The sequence below is a fragment of the Elgaria multicarinata genome, chromosome 1 (genome assembly GCF_023053635.1).
Source record: "Elgaria multicarinata webbii isolate HBS135686 ecotype San Diego chromosome 1, rElgMul1.1.pri, whole genome shotgun sequence".
Taxonomy (NCBI): domain Eukaryota; kingdom Metazoa; phylum Chordata; class Lepidosauria; order Squamata; family Anguidae; genus Elgaria; species Elgaria multicarinata.
In genome coordinates this window covers 58,085,890-58,107,972 of record NC_086171.1, presented here as the reverse complement: position 1 = coordinate 58,107,972, position 22,083 = coordinate 58,085,890, and the positions used below count along the sequence as shown (strand labels likewise).

Below are 22,083 nucleotides of genomic sequence, written 5' to 3'. Positions count from 1 at the left end.
AAGCGTGAAGGCAGAGTCCATCATGCTTCTTAGATATCTCCATAAGCCACTCTGGGAGCCCTTTTGGCTAAAAGGCAGGGCGTAAATACGGTCCGTAAATAAACAAACCACTTCCTTATTTTGGGGTGGCCCCATTTGGCCTCAGAACCTCTATGTACGATATCACACAACTTCATTATTAAACTTTCTCCATGCAGTCATAGGCTTGTGAAACAAGTTAATTATTAATGGCTTGTAACGATGCCAACCTGAGGACTCTTTATTTTATTTTAAGGTAAGGTATGGTGGTAAACAAAATTCAAGTCAGAGAAACTGTTTTAAGAGATTTGTAAAAACATCCCTAAACTGCTGTCCTCCAGATGCGCTGGACTGCAATCCCCATCGTTCCCAGCCATCTGGAGGGAGCTAGGGTGGGGAAGGTGACCCATGGTGTATTTTAAAAAAATTCTTCTCTGCAAATGAAGCACCAGCTTATGTCTAGTTCACAGAATTCTTGTCTCTGGCATCTAAACCATCCAGACAGTTGTGGGATACCCAATCAAGTGGGGAAAGTAAACATGAGAATCAACAGGATGTAGCTATGGTCAGCTGGGAATACGTGATGCGCAATCATAAGAATTGCTGCCAGCTGCAACCATGTACATCCTGGACTCTAGCACTTCACCACAATCATGAGCTGAATGCCGCTTAGGGCAGCTTGCATGTAGGAGTTAAGTCCCACCGTGAGAGCTTGCCCCAATTTTCTTCCAAATAAAGATCAAATATCATCCCCGTTAGAAAGCTGCAGACACATTCCTGTTTCAACTTTGCTCTAATATTTTTTTTTTTGCAAGTTCCTTTTCAAGAAAAACAGAAATACTAAACATGTATGATTTACACATAAAACCATAAACCCTTTGGTTTTCCTATGATTTCTATGTCTATCAAGGGGTTAACACAGTCAGGTCAAGGTCTACTCGATGCCACAAACCTATCAAGAACAACAACAAATGTGCAACATTGTTGTAACATACAAGAGGCTGTCATTTGTTTTACAAGGAACCCAGTCATCAATAAATAAATAAAATCCTATTCAAAAATCAATTATCTGGAGTCTTTTGTGCACGGAAGTACCACACCTTTCAGACAACTGGTATTAATGAGCAGGCTTGACTATAGAATCTCCATCCGTTTTTCTGACAAAGCTGCAACTAGTCCAGCCTCTCATTGAAATTCCATTAATCTGGTACAGCCGGGTCCAGTGTGAAAATCAAAACTCCATCTAACCCTTTATCAGTTCACAGTAACCTACAAGTGAACTCTGCCTGTTAGCATATAGCAAGTTATGATTTTGCTATCAATCAGGCTAGGAGCCAATACAATATAAGCCAGCCAGGAATAGCATGCTTGCCCCAATTTCGGCACTTTGTTTTATTTTGAGGTGTCTTCTTGGGCAATTATTTCCTCCTCCACTTTTTCTTTCCTTTTGGCAATATATCTACAGCCTCCATGTTATTCTCCTCTCTTGCAATTAAATTGCTTCTAGAAATCAAGTTAAAACATTATTGAAGTGTGCTTGAATTTTATTAGAAATAACTTATGCGACTTTTCTACAGAACGTAATCAACCATAAACAAATAAACCAAAACACATATGGCTTTGGGGAATAAATGGAAAATTAGGGGGCCATTGGAGAACTGAATGAACTTTTGAACCAAGGAGACAGCAGGGTGGGGGTATGTGTTAGAAAACAAATGGGGGCCTGACTTTAAAATGCATGTAGAGATGGGGGGGGGCGAGATTGATATTTCCAAAATTACATCAGCATTATAAACACATGCACATAACAGTTCATAATTCATCAGTTTGAATCTTTAGTTCATGCCTACAACAAGACAACAGCAAAAAGAACAAAAAGCCAACTATTAGATGTGTCAAAAAATGCTTTTGGTGACCCCATGCTAGTTTCATTATATATACTTATTAAAATAATTATCCTTTAATTAATATACTATTAGATAAACATCAGACAAAAGGGCCAGATTTTTTTAATATTACACTGTACATGCAAGTACACCGTGGTCACAAGGAGAGGATTATTACTATACATTCTCAATGATCTTTACAGCAAAATGCCAAATAATCAATCAAAAGCCACTTTATTTATAAGAAAAACTTAAAGATCATTTTTAATTCTTTAGGTGTGCTAGAATCACTGCAGGTTGAATGGACTGCATATTAATGGAGAAAGCCACTGGCTAGCAATAACTCCTAAATCCTTATTTATGCCACAATGGGCAACACTTTTACTTGGATGCTCAGTCCAGCAATTTCATTTTTCCAGAAAAATGTACTTCCAAACTTATTTGAACATTTTATATGTGCATACTTTTACTTGCACAGGTTCCACCCTACATTAGATATGGAAACAATTTGAGCACTTAAAATTCTGAATGCCAAGAAAAGCACTCTTTTCAAACTACTTTCCTTATACCCTTTTCAGTTATTAAACTGAAAACAGTCTAAAAAGAGGAAAGGAGCTTAATTTTAAAGAGAGGACATTAAGGCTGCAAACTATACACACTTATCTGGGGGGGAGGGTAAGCCCCATTGAATTTAAATGGAACTTGTATCTGATTAGATATATATAGGATTGCACTGCAAGTGTAATTCATTGTGCTACACATAGATGCTTTAGTGATCTGTTTGATATACAAGGATTAATTATCATTATACATAGAGCAGATACCAAAGTTTATTAATTATATCCCACAAATACAACCTATACCAATTAAAGAAAGATAGCTATTTAACTGAAAGAGGAACAAAAACTGCTCATTTCATATTACGATCAACATTCACGTTCCATATGAATTGTTATAGTATGCCTGTAGGACGTATACACTTAACTGGAACTGTCTCCCCAGGGATGCTCACCTGGGGATACTCACCTGGCAAAGACCACGTCATTCTCAGAAAGATTTTAATCACTGACATGTTAGTATCTTGGTCTGGCTTTGAACATTTGCTTTACTTTTTGTTTTATGGCCCATGATATTTTTCTTGTTCACTGTATCTTTTGAGAATGTAATTAAGCCTTCCCTAGCCTGTCTCCCAGATGTGTTGGACTATGACTCCCAGCATTCCCCCAGCCAGGCTAGCAATGATGGGAGTTGTAGTCCAACACATCTGGAAGATACCAAATTGGGGAAGGTTGATGTAAACCATCCTGATAGTTTTTGTTGTTTTTTAATTTCAAGGTGGTATTTAAAAAACATCAGGTTAAAATAATTTTAAAATACTGTTGGAAACTTGTGGAACAAATTACCTACAAACTTGTATTGATACTTAAAGCTCAGGTGTCAATATTATTCAGCAATTTACTGTTCGCTTTTGCAAATGAAAACAATTGTTTCCTTTCCCCCCCTAAACATACAAGAACAAAACATTTCTTACATTCATTTCTTTGTATCTATGTTCAATATGCCATAGCCATAAAACACAGCAAAATGGAATGTGACCAGCACATTTGTTGGATAGAAACCACTTCTATCTTTTCTCTGTTCTAATATGGGGATGGGGAATCAGTCTAAAATTTCATAGATTCTGTTTTGGTAATAAATATTATTTTAAAGGGTGGCCAACAAGCAAAAGAGTATTTTATTGCTCTTATTAAACGAGAAGCTTTTCCTTTACCCTAGCCTAGCATAAGGTGAGTTCAACAGAAAAGGACATTGATAGTTACTGTTATACAATTTTACAGAGTTCTAGGAATATAAAGATCCTGTATTCCGAATCAGTTCTTAGAAGGTTTATCACTTATGCACATATTTGACTTATCCCTGTTCTGCAATAGACATAATTTTATACCTCATAAAAGCAATATATGTTTCCAAAGGGAATAATTTGGGTAACATAAAATGTGGAGTAGCATGTTGCAGGAAGCATATTTTCATTCAGCAATTGAGGTGGAGCAGTACAGTTTGATCATCATACAGCAAAAAAAGGAGGGGGGAAAGGGGGGAAAGACTACTCACTTCTAAGCCTACGTTTCTGAGATACCAATCAATTTACATTGTTATCAACATATGTGATTTATCAGATGTTAACCAATAAACATTAAAAGACTCTTGCAAGCCATGATGCAAATAGCTCAATCTTCATTTGCTCATCTTCCGAAACAATATATAAAATATTAAAAAATTATATTTCATAAACTCAGAACCGGGGGGGGGGGATTCAAGTATTAGAGCCAAAAATGCTTTGAATGAAAACTCAAACTGCAAACGTCAGTAGATTAATTGAAAGGCACATCTTAAGAATAATTTATTTAATATTTTATGAACTCATTCCGTTTGGAGTTTGCCCCCCCTCCAAAATCCATTAAATTCAATATTTCATTATTTATACAATAAACAGAGCAAGCCATTAACATAGCACAATAAAATTAAGCAAGGTTCTGATGCTGAATTAATAAAGGATTTGTTCTAAAGAAAAATACTCAGTGTATTTCATCCAACTCATATGGGGGAGGGGAAGGGAGGAAAATGTGAATAATCTATTTTGGTCATGGACAAAAACAAGTGAGCAGAGTGCACATTTTAAAAGACAAACACTGTGCTTTTTTCACCACTAGAGAGAGCTCTTCGGTTCCGTACGGGTCTTGTGAAGGTAGGAAACAAAACCCACATGTCCCCTATCCTTTTCCCAAGACACACAGCAGTGCAGTTCAGAAACATTGGAGCCCAGCAAGACCACCAGACTACTGTACCATGAGATACAGAGAATTACTTACCATCGGAGGGGCCTTCATCCTCTTTATCATATCGGTCAGATGCTGAAGACAGATTGTCAGGAGGCACAGGGTAAGGGCTTTCATGCTCTTCCTCATCTTCTAGTTCTCCTGCACAAAACATTTATCAATGATTAAATCAGGATCCTTTAGTTCAATTATAAGCAGGGATAGGCATCCTGGTGCCCACCAGATAGTTTTTGGACTACAATTCCCATCAGCCCCAGCCAGCCTGGTCAATGGTCAGGGATTCAGGGAGTCGTAGTCCAAAACGACTAGAGGGTGTCAGGTTGCCTACCCTGGAGTAAAGCATCAACCCAAGCAGGATTTCAAATTTAAAACATGACAAACACACAATCCTACAATTCTCTTCCAAGTTCCAAAGTTACAGACTCATTGGCCAAATCCCCAGATACATTTTTTCCTCATAAATACCATCATATCCCTTGCAACAGAAAAGCCAAGCACATCATTGCCTTTATGAATGAGAGAGATAAAAGAATCAAGCTACTTGACATAAAACTTGGTTTAGTACTTCCCTCCACAAGACCAGCATAACAACATGGATAATATGTAATCAATGTAATTGAATATACTAAATATTAATTGGTTGGTGTAGCAAATCTTAGGGCCAGTGCATTCTGACATACTTGTGGCATGAATGCGTCCCTACCAATCCACCTGACAATTCAACCTATATCTATCATGCTATAACTCAATCCACTTTTCAGCATCTTTGCAGTAGGGTAAATGCTATGTGCCAAACTCAGCATAGATCCACTTGCACATGCTCATGACATCAAATTAGTCACATGAATGGCCCTTAGCCTCCAATCATAGTTTGTGAAACTATGGCTACCTGAATACACTTTTAGCATTGATTTACATATGGTCCAGTGAGACTTATTACTAACATGTGAAGAGAGATTACACAAGGGAATTTAATGTATAAGTGAATAGAATGCTCAAGAGTTTATTGTGCTTCCATATGATACAAATAACCACATGTGTCCAGATACCACAACAGTTTAGATCCTTCACATAAGCTATTAGTGCACAGTTCCTTGTTCTTCCAGAAAACAACTGCTCCCAGTGTTATCTTGTAATGTAGATGTTGTCTAACAGAATCACAATTATTTATGGCAAAACCCTGAATATGCCTTCCCATGTTTTCCAACCCAAGGATAGGCAGCCTTTTTGGCTACATTTGGCAATTCAAGAACATAAGAAAAGCAATGCTGGATCAGACCAAGGGTCCATCTAGTCCAACATTGGCCCCGTTCAGACAACACGCTAAACCATGCTGCTTAACCACAAAATGGTTAATGGAATGCATGCATTCCGTTAACCATTTTGTGGTTAAGCAGCATGGTTTAGCGTGTTGCCTGAACGGGGCCATTCTGTTCACACAGTGGCCGACCAGCTGCCTGTGAGACATCCACAAGCATGAATGCAACAGCAATCTCCCACCCAAGTTTCCCAGCAACTGGTAAACATAGGTATACTGCCTCTGATACTGGAGTTGGGGTATAACCCTCATGACTCGCAGCCACTGATAGCCTTAGAATCCATGAATTTATCCGATCCCCTTTTAAAGTCATCCAAATTGGTGGCCATTACTACATCTTCTGGAATGTGCTGTGTAAAGTACTTCCTTTTATCTGTCCTAAATCTTCCACTAATCAGCTTCATGGGATGAACCCGGTTTCTACAATTATGAGGAAGAAAAATGTCTCCCTATCCACTTTCTCTACACCATCCATAATTTTGTATACATCTATCATGTCTTCTTCTACTCACTTTTTTTGAAAGCTAAACAATCCTAGCTGTTGTACTCTTTCCTCATAGGGGAATTGCTCCAGTCCCTCATAATTTTAGCTGCCTTTTTCTGCACTGAGAAACTGTCATGAGCACCACCACAAAACAGCTGCCATGGGAGGTGCACCTGGTCACAAAGAACTTGCCCAAAATACTGAGTCCAAGGTAACAGCTGAGCCCCAACACAGGGCGGACTGCAGATGAAAGCATTGGCCTCCAACCAACCACAAACTCTGAGCCCGTTCAGCCATTGTTGGTAGCATTATTAGTAGCCCATTGTTGGTAGGTCTGGCCCAGAAACACTCATGGGAAATGAAGATGGCAGTGGCCACAAGCTCTTACTTTGAAGTGATCCCAGCTGCAGTAATAATTTGTTATTTCTTTTACTTATTTAAGTGGGAGGGAGAGGGCTAGGGACGTACGGAATTTGTTAAATCTGTTCTGTGTTTTGCAGATTGTCAGGCATCTTTCATTCCGTTGTACACTCAATCAGCAGAATCAGACTTTTTTATTAATGTAGATTTCATTCATGCTTGCACTTGCACAAAAGCACATTAGAACTAATACACAAAAGTTTTAAAAATAATGGTCCGCAAAACCTGTTTTACCTGGAAAAAAACAGTCTGCTGCAGAATCCACAGGTTGTCATAGAAGTCCGAACTCATTTGAATCTGTTGTGGACTTCTCCGACATCCCTAGGTAGGACACCATGGTGGCTGCCAAGAAAAGTGTCTGGGTGCACACTGGTGCTTGCAGGCACCCTGGTGTCTACCTTCGTTCCACACCCTGTCTTCCCCATTTTGTTATAGGAATGCTGATGAAAGCAACATTTAAAATATATAGAACAGATGTCCTTATGTGTTTTAGAAGTACGCTCTCATTAATCAAGAAATCAGTTGAAACTAAAGTTTCAAGTAAATGAAAAGTTTGTTTTGAACATGAGTGTTTTTTATAGATGGTGACATTCCATAAATCTGAATAATTAGGAAGCTAAGAAAACAGGAGGATCAAATAATAGAGGTTATAACTGAATTGCAGACACAGAGCACAAGCAACACAGGGTCACAGAAGCCTCTCTATCATGAACATACTATTGACCTGAGCGAAGCAAGCACTTTGGACATACAGGGTCAAAAGCAGTTTACAAGTTCCTTCTCACTGAAAGGCATGGGCCTTTAAGTGAGAAGGAATCTATATAAAATCCCCTCACCACGGGCAACTGCCTCCTCTTCCTCTAGTGAAAACCAATAGGAAGAAGGGGTCCCAGTACTGGATGCAAGAGACAAATTTTGACCCTCTCTGCTAAGAGGGGGGAGGCAAAGAACTTGAAGGAAAGGTCAGACCTGGTCTCTCTCACTTTGTGCAGTGTAACATTGCATCTTGTAATCCTGACCACAGTCCCACCCATCCTAAACTCTACTCTCAATACTTACACACTGGAGAATACCACCCATGGAGACAGGCAGAACTTTTCCATAACATATAATTTTACAGAACAGTTTCTGCAGGGGGTTTTTCTCCAGAAATATGCATTTGTAGTAAATACTCACGCACACATCTGAGGGTTGAAGTGACTTGAAGCGACCGAGGCCACTCAAGTGCCTTTATTGAGCATACACAGAGTTTAAGTAGGGAAAAAATCTCCTCCTTCTTCCCCCCTCCCCTTCCGCCGAAACCCCTTGGATCACATTGCTTGTATCCTGAATCCACATCTTTAATCCCTTCTGTTTGCTGAGCTAGTCTGCCTTGGTTGTTGATTCCATGTTAGTTACTGGAAGGCAACAGGACATGTCTACCATTTGAACAATGGTCAATTAACAGGGAGGAAGATAACAGCAAAGCCCTGCTTTGCCCGGGCAGTCTTCTGTCAACGTAACTCCACAGGCCTGTGCTGTAATACTTCATGCATTGTTTCGTCAAATTAATTAGTAGCACCATAACTACAGTATTAGTCAAATCCAGCAGTTTCACAGTTGCAGTTAAGTTTGTTGTTGTTGTTTTCCGGGTGACTATTCCTAGGATATATTTTTATGCTGTAAACCACTTCAAGGTGTCTTTTTAGATATAGTCAAACGGTCTAGAAGTGAAATAAATAGGAAATATGCCACATATATATAATAAATATCAACGCATAGGCTCATCAAGAACGCTAAAATCACTATGTTAACAGTTTTCTGTTCTATATTTGTCTTTAAAATATTACATGTATTGCAATGAAAATAATTTTCAAGTCAGGAAATGGACATTTAAACTTGGCTGCTGGGTTTTTTCATGCATTTGGCTGCTGATTTCCCCGCCCCCCCACTCAAGTACTTCAGTTCTAATCAGAGAGATACAGCTGATAAAACTCAACACAGCATTTTTTTTATCTTTGATCACTAAAGTATAATATGTATCTTTTTCTTGGAGGCCAGCTTTCTTATCTGGGCTGAGAGGAACTGAAGAACCAACCACAGAATAGTAGAGAAGGAAGGGAGTTATAAGGCCATCAAGTCCAACCTCACGCTCAATGTAGGAATCCACGTTAAAGCATCCCTGACAGATAGCTGTCCAGCTGCCTCTTGAAGGTGTCTAGGTTGAGTGGTTCCATTGTCGTACTGCTCTAACGGTCAGGAAGTTTTCCCTGATGTCCAGCCAGAATCTGGCTTCCCGTAACTTGAGCCCATTATTCCGTGTCCTGCACTCTGGGATGATCGAGAAGAGATCCTGGCCCTCTTCTGTCTGACAAGCTTTCAAGTATTTGAAGAGCGCTATCATGTCTCCCCTCAGTCTTCAACAGTGTGGGCCCAGCATCCCGCTCTTCCCTTCAGCCCAGTGGGGTTAAACCTCTTTCAGCCCATATGGAGAACACCAGAAGGGCAGATCAGGATCCCAGGCAAGCTGGATTTGGACTTCAGCCCTGAGATTCTGTATTGCTGCTCTAGTCCCTGCAGCCAAAGGAAGCTGGTGGCTTCGCTGTCAATGGGACGGTGAATCCACTCCAAGTTTGTCAGAACTGTAAAGGAGCTATCCAAGATGCTCCACTGTGGCATCCCGGTTGTAGAATGAGCTGTCCAGAGAGGTTCACCTCGACGTTATGCCTTTCCAATGCCAGGTGAAGGCCTTTTTATTTTCCCAGGTGTTTTAGTTATTTTGCACTGTTGTTTTAAATCGGTTTTACTGTAATTTAAATCTCTGCATTGCTGCTAGGTTTTATTGTGGTTTGTACTTTTATATTGTAGTTTTAAGCGTTAAAATTTTTATATTATATTTTATGGAGCATTTTGTGGTTCTAATTATGAACCACCCAGAGAGCTTCAGCTATTGGGCAGTATACTGTAGAAATGCAACAAATAGATAAATTAAGGAAATTCACTGAAGGCAAATTTCCCCACTTCTCTCTCCTGCATCTCTTCTTACCCCCTCCCTCTTCCTTTCTTTTCCTTGTGTCTCTCTCTGTTTCAATTGTAAGCTAGAGGGCAAGGTTTTGTCAGTGTCAAGTTTATATTTTAACGCTTTACAGCACCCTGGTTTTTAGGTGTTTAATAACATTATTACACAAGAATCCTACACACACTCTTGCAACAACTCAACATCTACCAAAAAGATCCTCAAACATCTTCTGGAGTGGAACCTCAAATATTTTCACTACTGTAGAGATCCTGCCAACATCATCATGTCCTGGCAAGCTACATCTTTTTACATCCATGTTTGTGTTTTCCGCAGAATGTATAGGCATCCCTCATTCTTGAAAAGGCTTCAGGAGCACGAGCAACAGAAGCTGTACCGCCCCTTTTCAGTGTAAAACAAAGCTGGTTACAGATTTGTCCTCTGTCAATGAGCCCTGGAAAGTTTATGTGGCTAGGGTGATATCAGGATTCCAAGCCCTCCCACCGAAATGTGAGCTCCCACCTTCTCTCAATTCCACCTGCTTAACCCTATGGCAGACTCTGGGATCTGTCAATTCTAGTGCTCCCTCCCTGACAAAAGCTGAGTTCCCGAAGTGAGAGGGGAGATGTTTCTGAACCTGGGCCTCCTGTTTGATAATCTCCTGGGAAGATTCCTCCGTCACTCCTGAAGAGTTTTGGGAAATTTTCTCCCTTGCCCTGTCTTGACTGAGATTACTCTAGCTTTGCATCCGAGTCTGACTGAGAATCTGAAACCAAACCAGGGAGCCTGGGCCCCATCTTGACAGGTGGCCATGTTTCAATCAGCTGTGGCTGCACTTCTAGTGGCAGTGAATACCTGTATCTAGCTACCCGTTTGATATCCCACAATGCCTCAGTGTACCGTTTCAGCCCACCGTTGAGTCCAGCACAGAGTCCAGAAGCAGCTCAGACAAAGCCAAGATCAGATACCAGTTAGAGAAACCAAGGAATGGAGAGCTCCAAGTGGGTCCAGGCTGGAAGCTAGACAAGCTCAACTTGTATGTTGTACTAACAACTGGCAGACTGAGCCTTAAGTAGGATTTGGGCTTCCAAGAGGCTGCTAACTTCTCCTTCACGCTGCATGAGGACTTCTCATGTAAAGGAGCCATGCTTACTTTTGAAGCCTTTGTCTGCAGCAGTACAGAAGCAACTGGTATGTGGTACTGGATTCAGAACCAGAGTCCTCAGAACCGGAGGATGGCTTCCTCCAGCAATAGGGAGACTGGTCCCAGGGGCATTGGTGTCTGTTTCTGAGCCCACATCCTCTTCTGTGGGCTCAGAGGCTTCTCCCCATGAGGAGTGTGAACCAGAACCATGGGTCATGAAATGCAGAAAGATGTTAGGTTGGGGGCATTGTGGGAAATTTAAATGGTGGCATTTCCAGGCACCTGCTGCTGCCCAATCTGCTAAAGGCAGGAAAGGAATTTAAGCAGGTCCCTGGCATCTGCACAAGCATCTAAGATGCTGACTCTGGCCCTGGCACAGAACAAGAAATTCCTCTTAAGTAGGATTAAAAACTTGCACCATTCCCCTTTGTAAGCAGTCAGAAAAAGCCGCATTATAACTCATATAACTCAAGTTGTTCATGTACCACAATTCCATAGAACAGCACAGCCACAGAATGGGGTCTTCGCTGTAGCATTCAGTTTTTATTAAAAATGGGAGGGAAGCAGTTTTCTAGCATTTACAGCTTCACAGATGTGTTTGGAGGAATGTGGCAAGATCTTATGTAGCCAAAGAAGGCACTTACCAACACTGACCATGGTCAGAGGAGAGGGCTTTAATGCCCTCTAGAACTCCCAAACTCTCCCCAGGACTAGCATGAACAGAGAAAGTATGAAAAATCATGCACATTTGCTTACATTATAGCTACACAGTACCTCTATGTTCAGTGGCAGTATGCTGGGGATCACAGTATAGTTGCAAGTGGCCTATAAGGCCATTGAGTCCACCCCCTGCTCAATGCAGGAATCCACATTAAAGCATACCTGACAGATAGTTGTCCATCTCCCTAGGTAATTGGTTCCATTGTCATACTGTTCTAACAGTCAGGACGTTTTTCTTGATGTCAGCTGGAATCTGGCTTCATTTAACTTAAGCCCATTATTATTCTGTGCCCTACAATCTGGGATGATCAAGAAGAAATCCTGACCCTCCTCTGTGTGGTATCATTTCAAGTACTTGAAAAGTGCTGTCATGTATTCCCTCAGTCTTCTCTTCTCAAAGCTAAACATGCCCAGTTCTTTCAGTCTCTCCCCACAGGGCTTTGTTTCCAGAACCCTGATCATCCTCGTTGCCCTCCACTGAATCCCCTCCAGCTTGTCTGCATCCTTCTTGAAGTGTGGTACTCAAGATGAGGCTTAACTAGTGCCAAATAAAGGGGATCCAGTACCTTGTACAATTTGGAAGCTGTACTTCTATTAATGCAGCCCAAAATAGCATTTGCTTTTTTTGCAGCCACATCACACTGTTGGCTCATATTCAGCTTGTGATCTACAGCAATTCCAAGATCTTTCTTGTTTGTAGTATTGCTGAGCCAAGTATCCCCCACGTTGTAAATGTGCACTTGGTTTCTTTTTCCTAGGTGTAGAACTTGGCATTTATCTCTACTAAATTTATTCTGTTTTCAGCCCAGCGCGCCAGACTATCAAGATCACTTTGAACTTTATTTCTGTCTTCCAAAGTATTAGCTATCCCACCCAATTTTGTGTCATCTGCAAATTTGATAAGTATTCCCAGCACCTCCTCATCCAAGTCATTAATAAAAATGTTGAAGAATATTGGGCCCAGGACTGAGCACTATGATACCCTGCTCATTACGTTCCCCCAGTTTGAGAATGTACCATTGATAAGCACTATAGTCCAATTCCATAGCCAACTGTAGATCCACCTAATAGTTGTTCCATCTAGCCCACTTTTAGCTAGTTTGCTAATCAGAATATCATGAGGCACTTTGTCAAAAGCTTTACTGAAGTCAAGATATATTATGTCCACAGCACTCCAACAGTCCACAAGTGGCAGAACAGTAGCACAGGGCTCTTGTCCTCATGCCCTGAGTGTGGGCTTCACAGATGCATCAGGTTGGCCAACGTGGGAACAGAAAGTTGGACTAGATAAGCCTGTGGTCTGATCCAGCAGAGCTCTTCTTATGTTCTTCATTTGGACAGCACATAGAGATCCACAGAATTTCAGTTTGGCAGTTTGTTTGCTTTTTTACACAGAGAATATGTAGGCCCCAGTTATGTCATAGAAACCTAACACCTCACAGATTTGCAGAATGGCTTCAAAACCACCATAAAGACATCTGCTAATGTTGTCCATTCAAGGTCAACATTAACTGGGCTACTTTCTCCTCAAAGGATTTAGACAAGATATATTGTATGCTTAAACTAAACCAAACATGTGTTGAGATATTAGCACACTGTTCCATGCAATAAGGAAAAAAATCTATAGGGAGAGAGTTTTTGCATTAAACAAAGGATCCTGTAAGAGCCAGAAACTCCGCGTCATGAAATATGGAATACACTTCATTTGAACAGGCCCACTTTTACTAACCTAAAAAAAACAAAAACAATTTTACATATTTGACCAGTGGCCAAAACTAGACTACAAGTTTATAATACATGGAACTATAAACGCTACTCAGTCAGAGGAGTCACTGTTGAGCAGCCTAATACACAAATTTTGTCCCCTCGACAGGTGCCATGAGTCTACTAGTATATCTGGGAGGGGGAGAGAAATCAATAAAGGAACGTGTTCAATTGGTATCTATGTAATAGAAAGCTGAACTACAAAAAGAACAATGAGCATCAGGTAAATGTATCCAATACAATTTGCAGGCATAATTGAAAGCATTACAGCCTAATCAGACATCTAAAAGCAAGGCATGTTCAAACGAAATGTCTATAGACTCATTAGCGGGCAGCCATTCCATTATAATCATGCATAATGTCAGTGGTGCCTTGAGCCTGTGCCAATGACAACAGCATAAATTTTGCATCTCATTTCTCCAGTCATAAAATTAATGATCAGTTTAAAAATACTTCTTTATAAAAAGTTATTACACAAAGAAAAGGCATGAATGTGTCCCTGCAACGTAGCCAGGAGGATAATTAAGAGGCTAATGCTCATTAATATGGTTTCCCCAGAACAACCTTTGATTTATCCTAGAACTTTTCCCCCCCATTTTTTTCACTTTCATTAATTAAACACAGTTAATGGTTACCGGAAAAAATATACCGTTCCTAATTTCTTTCTTCCGCAATTTAGTCACTTATGTTTCGATAGAATATTTTAAGTTGCTTGCAATACAACACGCAGCACCTGACCCTTCTTTATTAGACAACATCTTTTCAGATATAGTATGTATTTGCTTATTGATCCTAGCGGATAATGGTTTTGTGCTAATACGGGAAGCTAGACACTTAAATCCATTATGAATGGAGGTTACCCTTTAATTCCTAGTTACCGCAATAAAGATTGCAGATTGACTTTGCATCAGTTGAATATCAAGGAATTAATATTTTATAGTTCCTTATATAATTTTCTAACACAAAGCTTTCTCACCCGTCCTCTCCACAACAATTGCTTTATCATCAGAAATGTTGCCAATATTTGCCTCCTGCTACAAAATCCTGCAATAAAACACTCATCAACGTATTTTTCAGTCAATATTTTTGAAACAAACTGTTGCTACTGGGAGGCCCCGAAATCCCTAGACACACGTACAGCATTCCAATACAGTGTCTCGGCAATGATGGTCTGGGAATGAAATTGCTCAAAATTCTTCGCAAAGAATGCACAGCTGGCTTTAGCCTCTTCGGCTTTCGTTACACCACATTCCATTGGAAAAAAAGGTACTCGTTCTTCCAGCTTCAAAAATGACTCCGCCAGTGCTGTTAGCCAATTTACCATGCTGCATGTATATTTATTAGATAAGGGGCACGTGTGTATACATTTCTGCTTTAATTCCTGGTTTCACACAATTCCATTTTGTGTGCAGGGGCGGGGGGATAGTTCTAATCTGATAGCTATACTGACCTGCTTTGTACAACAGAACACTCGCCATGCCTTAATTTATCTGCAGGGGCTGTTGCATCGTGAGAGATTACTGCAAACAGCAGGCTTGCTGTGTTGCGTGACCTTAGGTGGCAGGGGTTGTCCGAAAGTTAAACATCCCTCAAATAGCATTTGGCTTGTTTTAGGATTATTCGAGGGTTGTCTAACCCTCAAGCAACCCCTGTCACCTGGGTTTGCATGACATGACAAGCCATGGCAAACCATAGCTAGACAGTAAGCCTCATGCGACCTGCAAAAATGGCACCTGCTAGTCCATGACACAACAGACACCATGAGTAAATTAATCCATGGTGGGCTGTCATGTAAAGCAAAACAGGTCATTATCTGGGAATAATAGCTATGCTCTCTTTTCGGTGGAGCAGGAGGAGAACTTCTTGCTCCTGACAGCTTTGCCTCTCATAAGAAACATGCATGTTTCATGAAAATGGGTAGCACCAACTTTGAAGTCAAGGAGTAATACACTTACCACCAACAAAAGTATGTGACTACCCTTTAGCTATCAGTGATTATATATGAACATACAAAGCGGTCTTATATAGAGTCTGACCATTGGCCAATCCAGGCCAGTATTAGCTATTCTGCTTGGCAGCAGCTCTATAAGGCTTCAAGCAGAAGAGTTTCTTGCAGCCCCGTTGCTTTATCCTGTTCACCTGAGTCCTTCTGCATGCAAAGCAAGTGCCTTACATGAGCTACATCCTCTTCCCCAATGTTCACCTAGTGCTTCCAGATAATGGGATATGAACTTCATAGGGAGCGGACATATGCAGAAAAATAACTCATGTAGGGAAACATAACCAACAACCGTTGACCATTTCCAGTGAGGCCCACAGAGCCATGGGGAGCCCCACCCCCTGCTCAGAATGTCCCTTGTTAGCACTAGCCCCAGCAAGGAAAAGACTTCCCTTCTCTCCTGGGAGATCAGAGACTTGGGACCAGGACCAGGATAGCACCTTCGTCCCTTTCTGTGGAACTCTCTGCTCATGGAGGTCAGGCAGGCACCAACACTGTGTTGTTTCAGTACCTCCTATTTCAGGAAGAATTCCTTGACTAACAGCCACATTTTTTATTGGCATTCTGTGTTTTTAAGTATAATAATGATCTTTTAATTTGTGTATCTTTTAGTGTTTTAACCGCTCTGGAATCTGTTTCAGCTATGGAGCAGTGTATACATTTTGTAATAAAATAAGGGATGTAATATAATAAATAGGGGAATTGTATCCCTTTGTAGCGGTAGCCAGGGAAAGCCTTAGATGTCCCTTGCCAGCACCTGCTTGGAGGGTGGGGGGGAGTGCAAGTATGTATGTGATAGGTGGGAGAAGACTGTCTGCGCATAAATGTCAGGGGGAGAGGGAGTGTGTGTCAGGGGGAAGAATGTGAACATATGTGGGTGTGAATCCATGCAAGTGCAAGAATGGGCTAGCAAGGAATGCCCGTCCCTGATTTCCTTGCTAGTGCTACCAAGGGAAAGCCCTGTTGGTGGAGGGGGGTACTATTTGGGGTGGGGGGGGGAGAGAGAGAGAGAGAGAGAAGGGGACCCTGGCACCTGAGCAGACTCCTGATTTGGTCCACAGGGGCAAAAAGTTGTGTTCCCATAAAGTAAATCAACATGTAACTAATCAGCAAGACAGTCTTCATGCCAAACTAGAGGATATGCAGGAGGTATGTGAACCATCTTCCAATAGTTACAGAAAAGGCTGCAGGTGAATTGGATTGCAACTGGCAGAGGGTGGTGCTTAACCCTTTTTTCTCCAGCAATTTTTCAAATCAAATCAAGATTGCCCAGCCGAAGCTGATTTCCACCCCCACCCCCACCCAACAGGGAGAAAGATATAAGGACACCACATCTTTTCTCCCATAGGTGGGAAAGCAGCCAGTTTATGTGATTTTGATCAGGAAACTATTCAGGCACCTCCTTTTGTGTATCACCTATTTCAGCCATTAAGATAGGACTGAAATATATAGAGCATATCTGCCTCACATACTAATGCTAAGAATCACAGATCCAGGGAACAGGACAAGACAGAATCAGAACGAATATAAATAGCTGTCCAGACTCTAGATGCCCAGTCCTAAAGAGTACATTTAGATTTGAATGCAGATGAATGTGAAAATGTTTTTTTTTTTTGCTACAAAATAAATAGCCAATTTTGGTTATAGGCACATGCGCACCAAGCAGCCCAAGTTGTTTTTATATTCCCTTATGCGCCAATGCAATGGAACAGAAGCAAGAAAGCCAGTGCATCATGTTCCAAGTCATTTTTTGTAAAAATTAAATCCCACAAATCAGCTGTTTTCCAAGGAATCAAGCTGGGGGCAGAGGGAGAACAACTGGTCAGGGCCACACACATGGAGAAGTCTACATCTGCATTGACAAACAGCATATTTCAACTGAGACGAGAAGGAATTGGCCGGGGGGGCGGGGGCAATGACAATTCATTTCCTGAGCCTCCCAATGTCTTGAGAGACCTGCAGACAAGGGAAGCGAAGGGAAAACAAACTCACTTGCCTGCTCTCCTTCCACCAAAACTGATCACCTGAATGTTCCCTTTGAAGGCATCCCTGCACACAACCTCAGCTGCTGGATCAGAAGGAAGTGTGTGTGTGTGTGTGTGTGTGTGTGTGTGTGTGTGTGTGTGTGTAGGACCTTGTTGTACATGGAGTTCCCACCCAACCCAGAAGATACGTCCAGAAACCTACATTCACACACATGGTCCATCTACATTCACATACAAATAGTGCCCCTAGCTGGACAGTGCATCTTGGGTATAAAGGGCCTGCATTGCAGCCTGCTATTTAGAAAACAAACTTCAAGGTCTACCTTTCATGCAGAACTCCTGTTAGTTGCCTTGGACTAAGATCAGTTTGTGCAATAATTTTAAGGAGTTGTTCATTAGCATTTATTCGATAACAGATCAAATTATTTATTTGCTCTGCTCTGAACAAGTCAAAATGGAATTTTACTAAATAGTAAAATTGGGAAATACTAGTGTTTTCATCCTTTTGTTTCCAAATCCAGTCATTATTATCACTACACAAAGGACTGAAAGTAACTTTAAGACACATAAATACAAAACACTGACCACGGTTTATTTTTGAGACATTGGCTGGCACCAATCGCAGCAATTTTTTTATTTGTGAACTGTCCTGAAAAGTTTCCCTACTGAAAGCTTTAATTGAAATAAATACATTTTACTATCTCCTGCACACCCTACAGAAAGGGACGGGTGGGTGGGTGAAGGAGAGAGAACCTACTGTAGTTTCACATATGCTTTTTTGACCTCATACTGTGACCCTCATACCAGCATTCACAGGCTGCAGGTCATGACCTCACAAATTAGCATCATGAAAATAAGGGCCATTCCAGGTTCAGCTTCAGAACAGGCCACTGTATCCGCCTGCTTTTAATAAGACTATAAAGGTCTACTTCAATATACCCACTAGAAGCTGATATGCAAACCGCATTTCAGTTTCCCATTACAGCATTTCAGATCTTGTTTCCATATGGTAAACTCGGAAGACAAAGCACAATACTGGCAAAAGCAGAAAGCGAATCCTCTTGTTTACTCCGTTTTCAGATGCAGATTGAAATATAGATTTCAAGCAGAGGCTTGAAATCTATATTATTTAGCCTTTCATACATGCTGCAAAATGTATGGACCATTTCACAAACGTATACTTAGTAAGTAATTTCTATTTTGGACACATTCAGTTTATGCTGAAGCGTACTTCATTGGCGGTTCATGTTAGAAAGCTTTTCTTAATGCACTGTTAAGGCAAATAATCCAGTTATTAAATCTGCAGTGGATTCGGTTCATTTTTGATGTGCAGCGTCTTTTTTATTTTTTTAAATACAAAAACTTACCAGGACAGAAAAAAAGAGAAAGCTATCCACTTTTTCTTCCAGCAGGGGGAGCTAGCACTCTCAGCCATGAGAGAGTCAATAGGCACACAGTCTGGACACTTGAATTTGGGGGGATTTTAAATTCACATTTGAGTTAATAAATCTATTACTACTTGGAAAGTCTACCATTGAGAAAAATATTTAAGCCACATACAAATGGGAAGTCACATCCTTACCTCTTTCGGGAAATTCTTGAGGGTAGCTGCAGAAGAGGAAGTGGGGTGGGTGGGAAAGAGAAGATAATGTAAATCTTAAGATGGCAGCATGCTTTTTTAATTTTTAAAATAGCAACAACCACAAAAGCTGAACTGAAAACCAATCAAAGGCACTTTAATATGTTAACACATATTGAGACTATAAAGGGAATCTATTCCAAGTTTTAAAGACGCCTTTCATGAGGTTAACATTTACACGTCCATAGTGAGCAAACTTCATCTGTATCTGGTTAGGATGCACATGAGCTCCAACTTGAAAAGATCAATATATTAATTTGGAAAACTGTTTAAGTGCAGCTCTGCACAATGCATATTGACAGATAAGAAAGATTAGGTAACATTTTATATGAATCCAATGAAGAAGGAGCTCAATGAAGTTTAAACCTGGCAACATTGCTCTGTATGAAAGAATGAAGGTGCAAGTTCAGTAAAATGGATGAAATACAAGGGAAGAACAAAGCAGGAACACAAACTACTCGGAGCTGCTCACATGAGCAGAGAACAAGGTCAAAAGGAGCATTGGTATTGAGCAGGACGCCCGCCCATCTGGGGGCAAAATCCAGCTCACTCAAATGGCCACACACCCTCTCCTGGGGGCCCTTTTCCCCCCCAAAAAACTGGTTGTCTGGTGGTTGCCCAGCGTTTGAACATTCTTCCCTCATTCTAAAAGGTTGAAATGTCTCTCCTAAGGCTTAATTACTGGCAGTAAGAGATTTAAGCTAAAGTAAACTGGCATTTTTGGTATTTTGAACCCACCCATTCTACCGTCATCCTGCCCCCTTTGGCTTTCAGCCCTACCCATTGCTGGAATGTGGCACCCAGCAACTTCACCAAAATTGAATTCCGCCCTCAGGTTGAAAGAGATTCGACACCCCTGGCACACAGCCTGGATGCAAGGGCATCCCATCCAGAAGAACCCCCCCCCCCCCGATAGAAGAACCTTGTCCCTGTGGCCAATATGCAACATGTAGAAACAAATCGTGAGTTTGTTGTTATATAGGGCATCTCCATGGCCTCACGGCACTCCTCAAGGAAGCTGGCTCTGGCCTGAAAACTGCTCACATGATTAACCAGCCTTCCCTGAACTGATGCCCTCCAGATGGTTTGGATTTCAATTCCCAGCAGCCCCAGCCAGCATGGGCATTGGTCAGGAATGCTGGGAGCTGTACTCTAGAACATCTGGAGGCACCAGGGCTGTGTGTGATAAGCAGTAAGTCCACCTTTCCAGTGCTAAATGTTGCAGTGGTTGCAAGACATCAGGCAGAGGCAGTTCTCCTTTGTAGGTATAATGTGTATACAAACTTCTCATGACAAGCAGCAAAGGGTAATAGTGAACAATCACACTCACGGGAATGACTGCAGCTACCTGTGTCTAATGCCTGGTTCACACTACCATTTCTCCAGGCAGCCATATCTGTGCATAAACAATTTAGTGGAGCCAGTAGGCGTGTGTGTAGGGAAATGTGGGCATGCCCATAAGCCCCATCCTCAACCTCCCTGTGCTCCCAACTGTGAGTTAGAGCCTTTCTACCTGAGGCTTTTATTGTGCGCTAGCGATTCCTCACTCAAGATAGGTTGCAGGTCTTTTACATAATGTCATAATCTTCAAGGACCTCTCCCATGCTTTGTAACCATTATTGCGGGGGGGTTTCCTAACAAGGAAAGTCTGGCATTTTTTTTCTGAATAGTATTAAATAAACCTAGTCCCATTGCACAATTCGTCAATTCCACAGTTCTACCTAGTAATTGAGTAACGGAACATATGGAAAGGAAGGGGGGGGGGGGGGAACAGGAAAAGCACATTTAAAGAAGCCAATCTTAATTCTGCAAAGAATCCAGAAACAGAAGCCATGGTAAAAGTGCAGGTTAAAAGCCTCATGTAGAAACCCCTCTAGGCCTTTTCCTGTTGAGCACACAGGTCTGTCAAGTGCTCTGTAAGCACATTATAGCTTACAGAGCCCTTTACAGATGTATGTGATCAACCTTCAAAAGTCTTAATGGACAGCCAAGCACATGGGGACAGAACCCTAAACCTAACCCACATCCCCTCAATATTTTTGCCCTACACACAAGCAGGCAAATGCCTGCATAGATCTAAAAAGCAAGGTTTGCATGTGTGAACTAGTGCATGAGAACAGTTAGACAAGATGAAGAGCAAGTGCCTTCTAAAGGCCTACCTGGTCACATAATGACCAGAGAAATTTCACTCCATTCTTCTACAAAACTTCAATCTTCAGGAAACCAAGGATGGGCACATTGACAAGCCCACCCTTGCGAAGTAAATAATCTGTCTAGGTTGCATAAGTGAGAGTGGTAGCATTCCTAATTTCAGAGTTTGGGGACCCCAATCCAGCCATTTCAATCTGCATATCTCAGATGTGTTGGATGCTTTAGTACATGCTGGCCCCTACAAGCCCACACAGCTGACTGGACCTGAGCAGGCTACTCAGTCCAGACTGCTGGCCTCCTACACTGAACATTGGAGGTGTAAGGAAAATAGATCCCCAGGCTCGAAGTGAGAAAACACTGCCTGCCTGCCATCAGTCATAGAATCATAGAATTGTTGAGTTGGAATGGACAAGGAACATTTATTTATTTATTTATTTATTAATAATTTATTTATTAATAACCACCCAATAGCCAGAGCTCTCTGGGCGGTTCACAAAAATTAGTCCAACCCTCTGCAATGTGCAGGAAAACCAATTAAACCATCCAGGAGAGGTGGCTGTCCAGTCTCTTTTAAAAAACCTCTAGAGATGGAGAACCCACAACCTCCAAAGGTAGATTATTCCACTGTTGTACAGATCTTACTGTCAGGAAGGTTTTCCTTATATTTAATTGGAATCTAGGTAGTTGTAACTTTTAGCCATTATTTCGGGTCCCAATTTCTGT

The 22,083-nt window shown here is 41.3% G+C and overlaps 1 protein-coding gene across 1 annotated transcript in view; it reads right to left on the bottom strand.

The window, feature by feature from the left end:
• Positions 1–22,083, bottom strand: part of SKAP2 (src kinase associated phosphoprotein 2) — a 128,835-nt gene that overhangs the window by 95,288 nt on the left and 11,464 nt on the right. Inside the window, exons 3-4 of the mRNA XM_063128905.1 lie at positions 19,153–19,178; positions 4,775–4,882 (exon numbers count right to left, since the gene is read on the bottom strand). Coding sequence (XP_062984975.1) covers positions 4,775–4,882; positions 19,153–19,178 — 134 coding nt within the window. The remainder of the gene's footprint in view (positions 1–4,774; positions 4,883–19,152; positions 19,179–22,083) is intronic.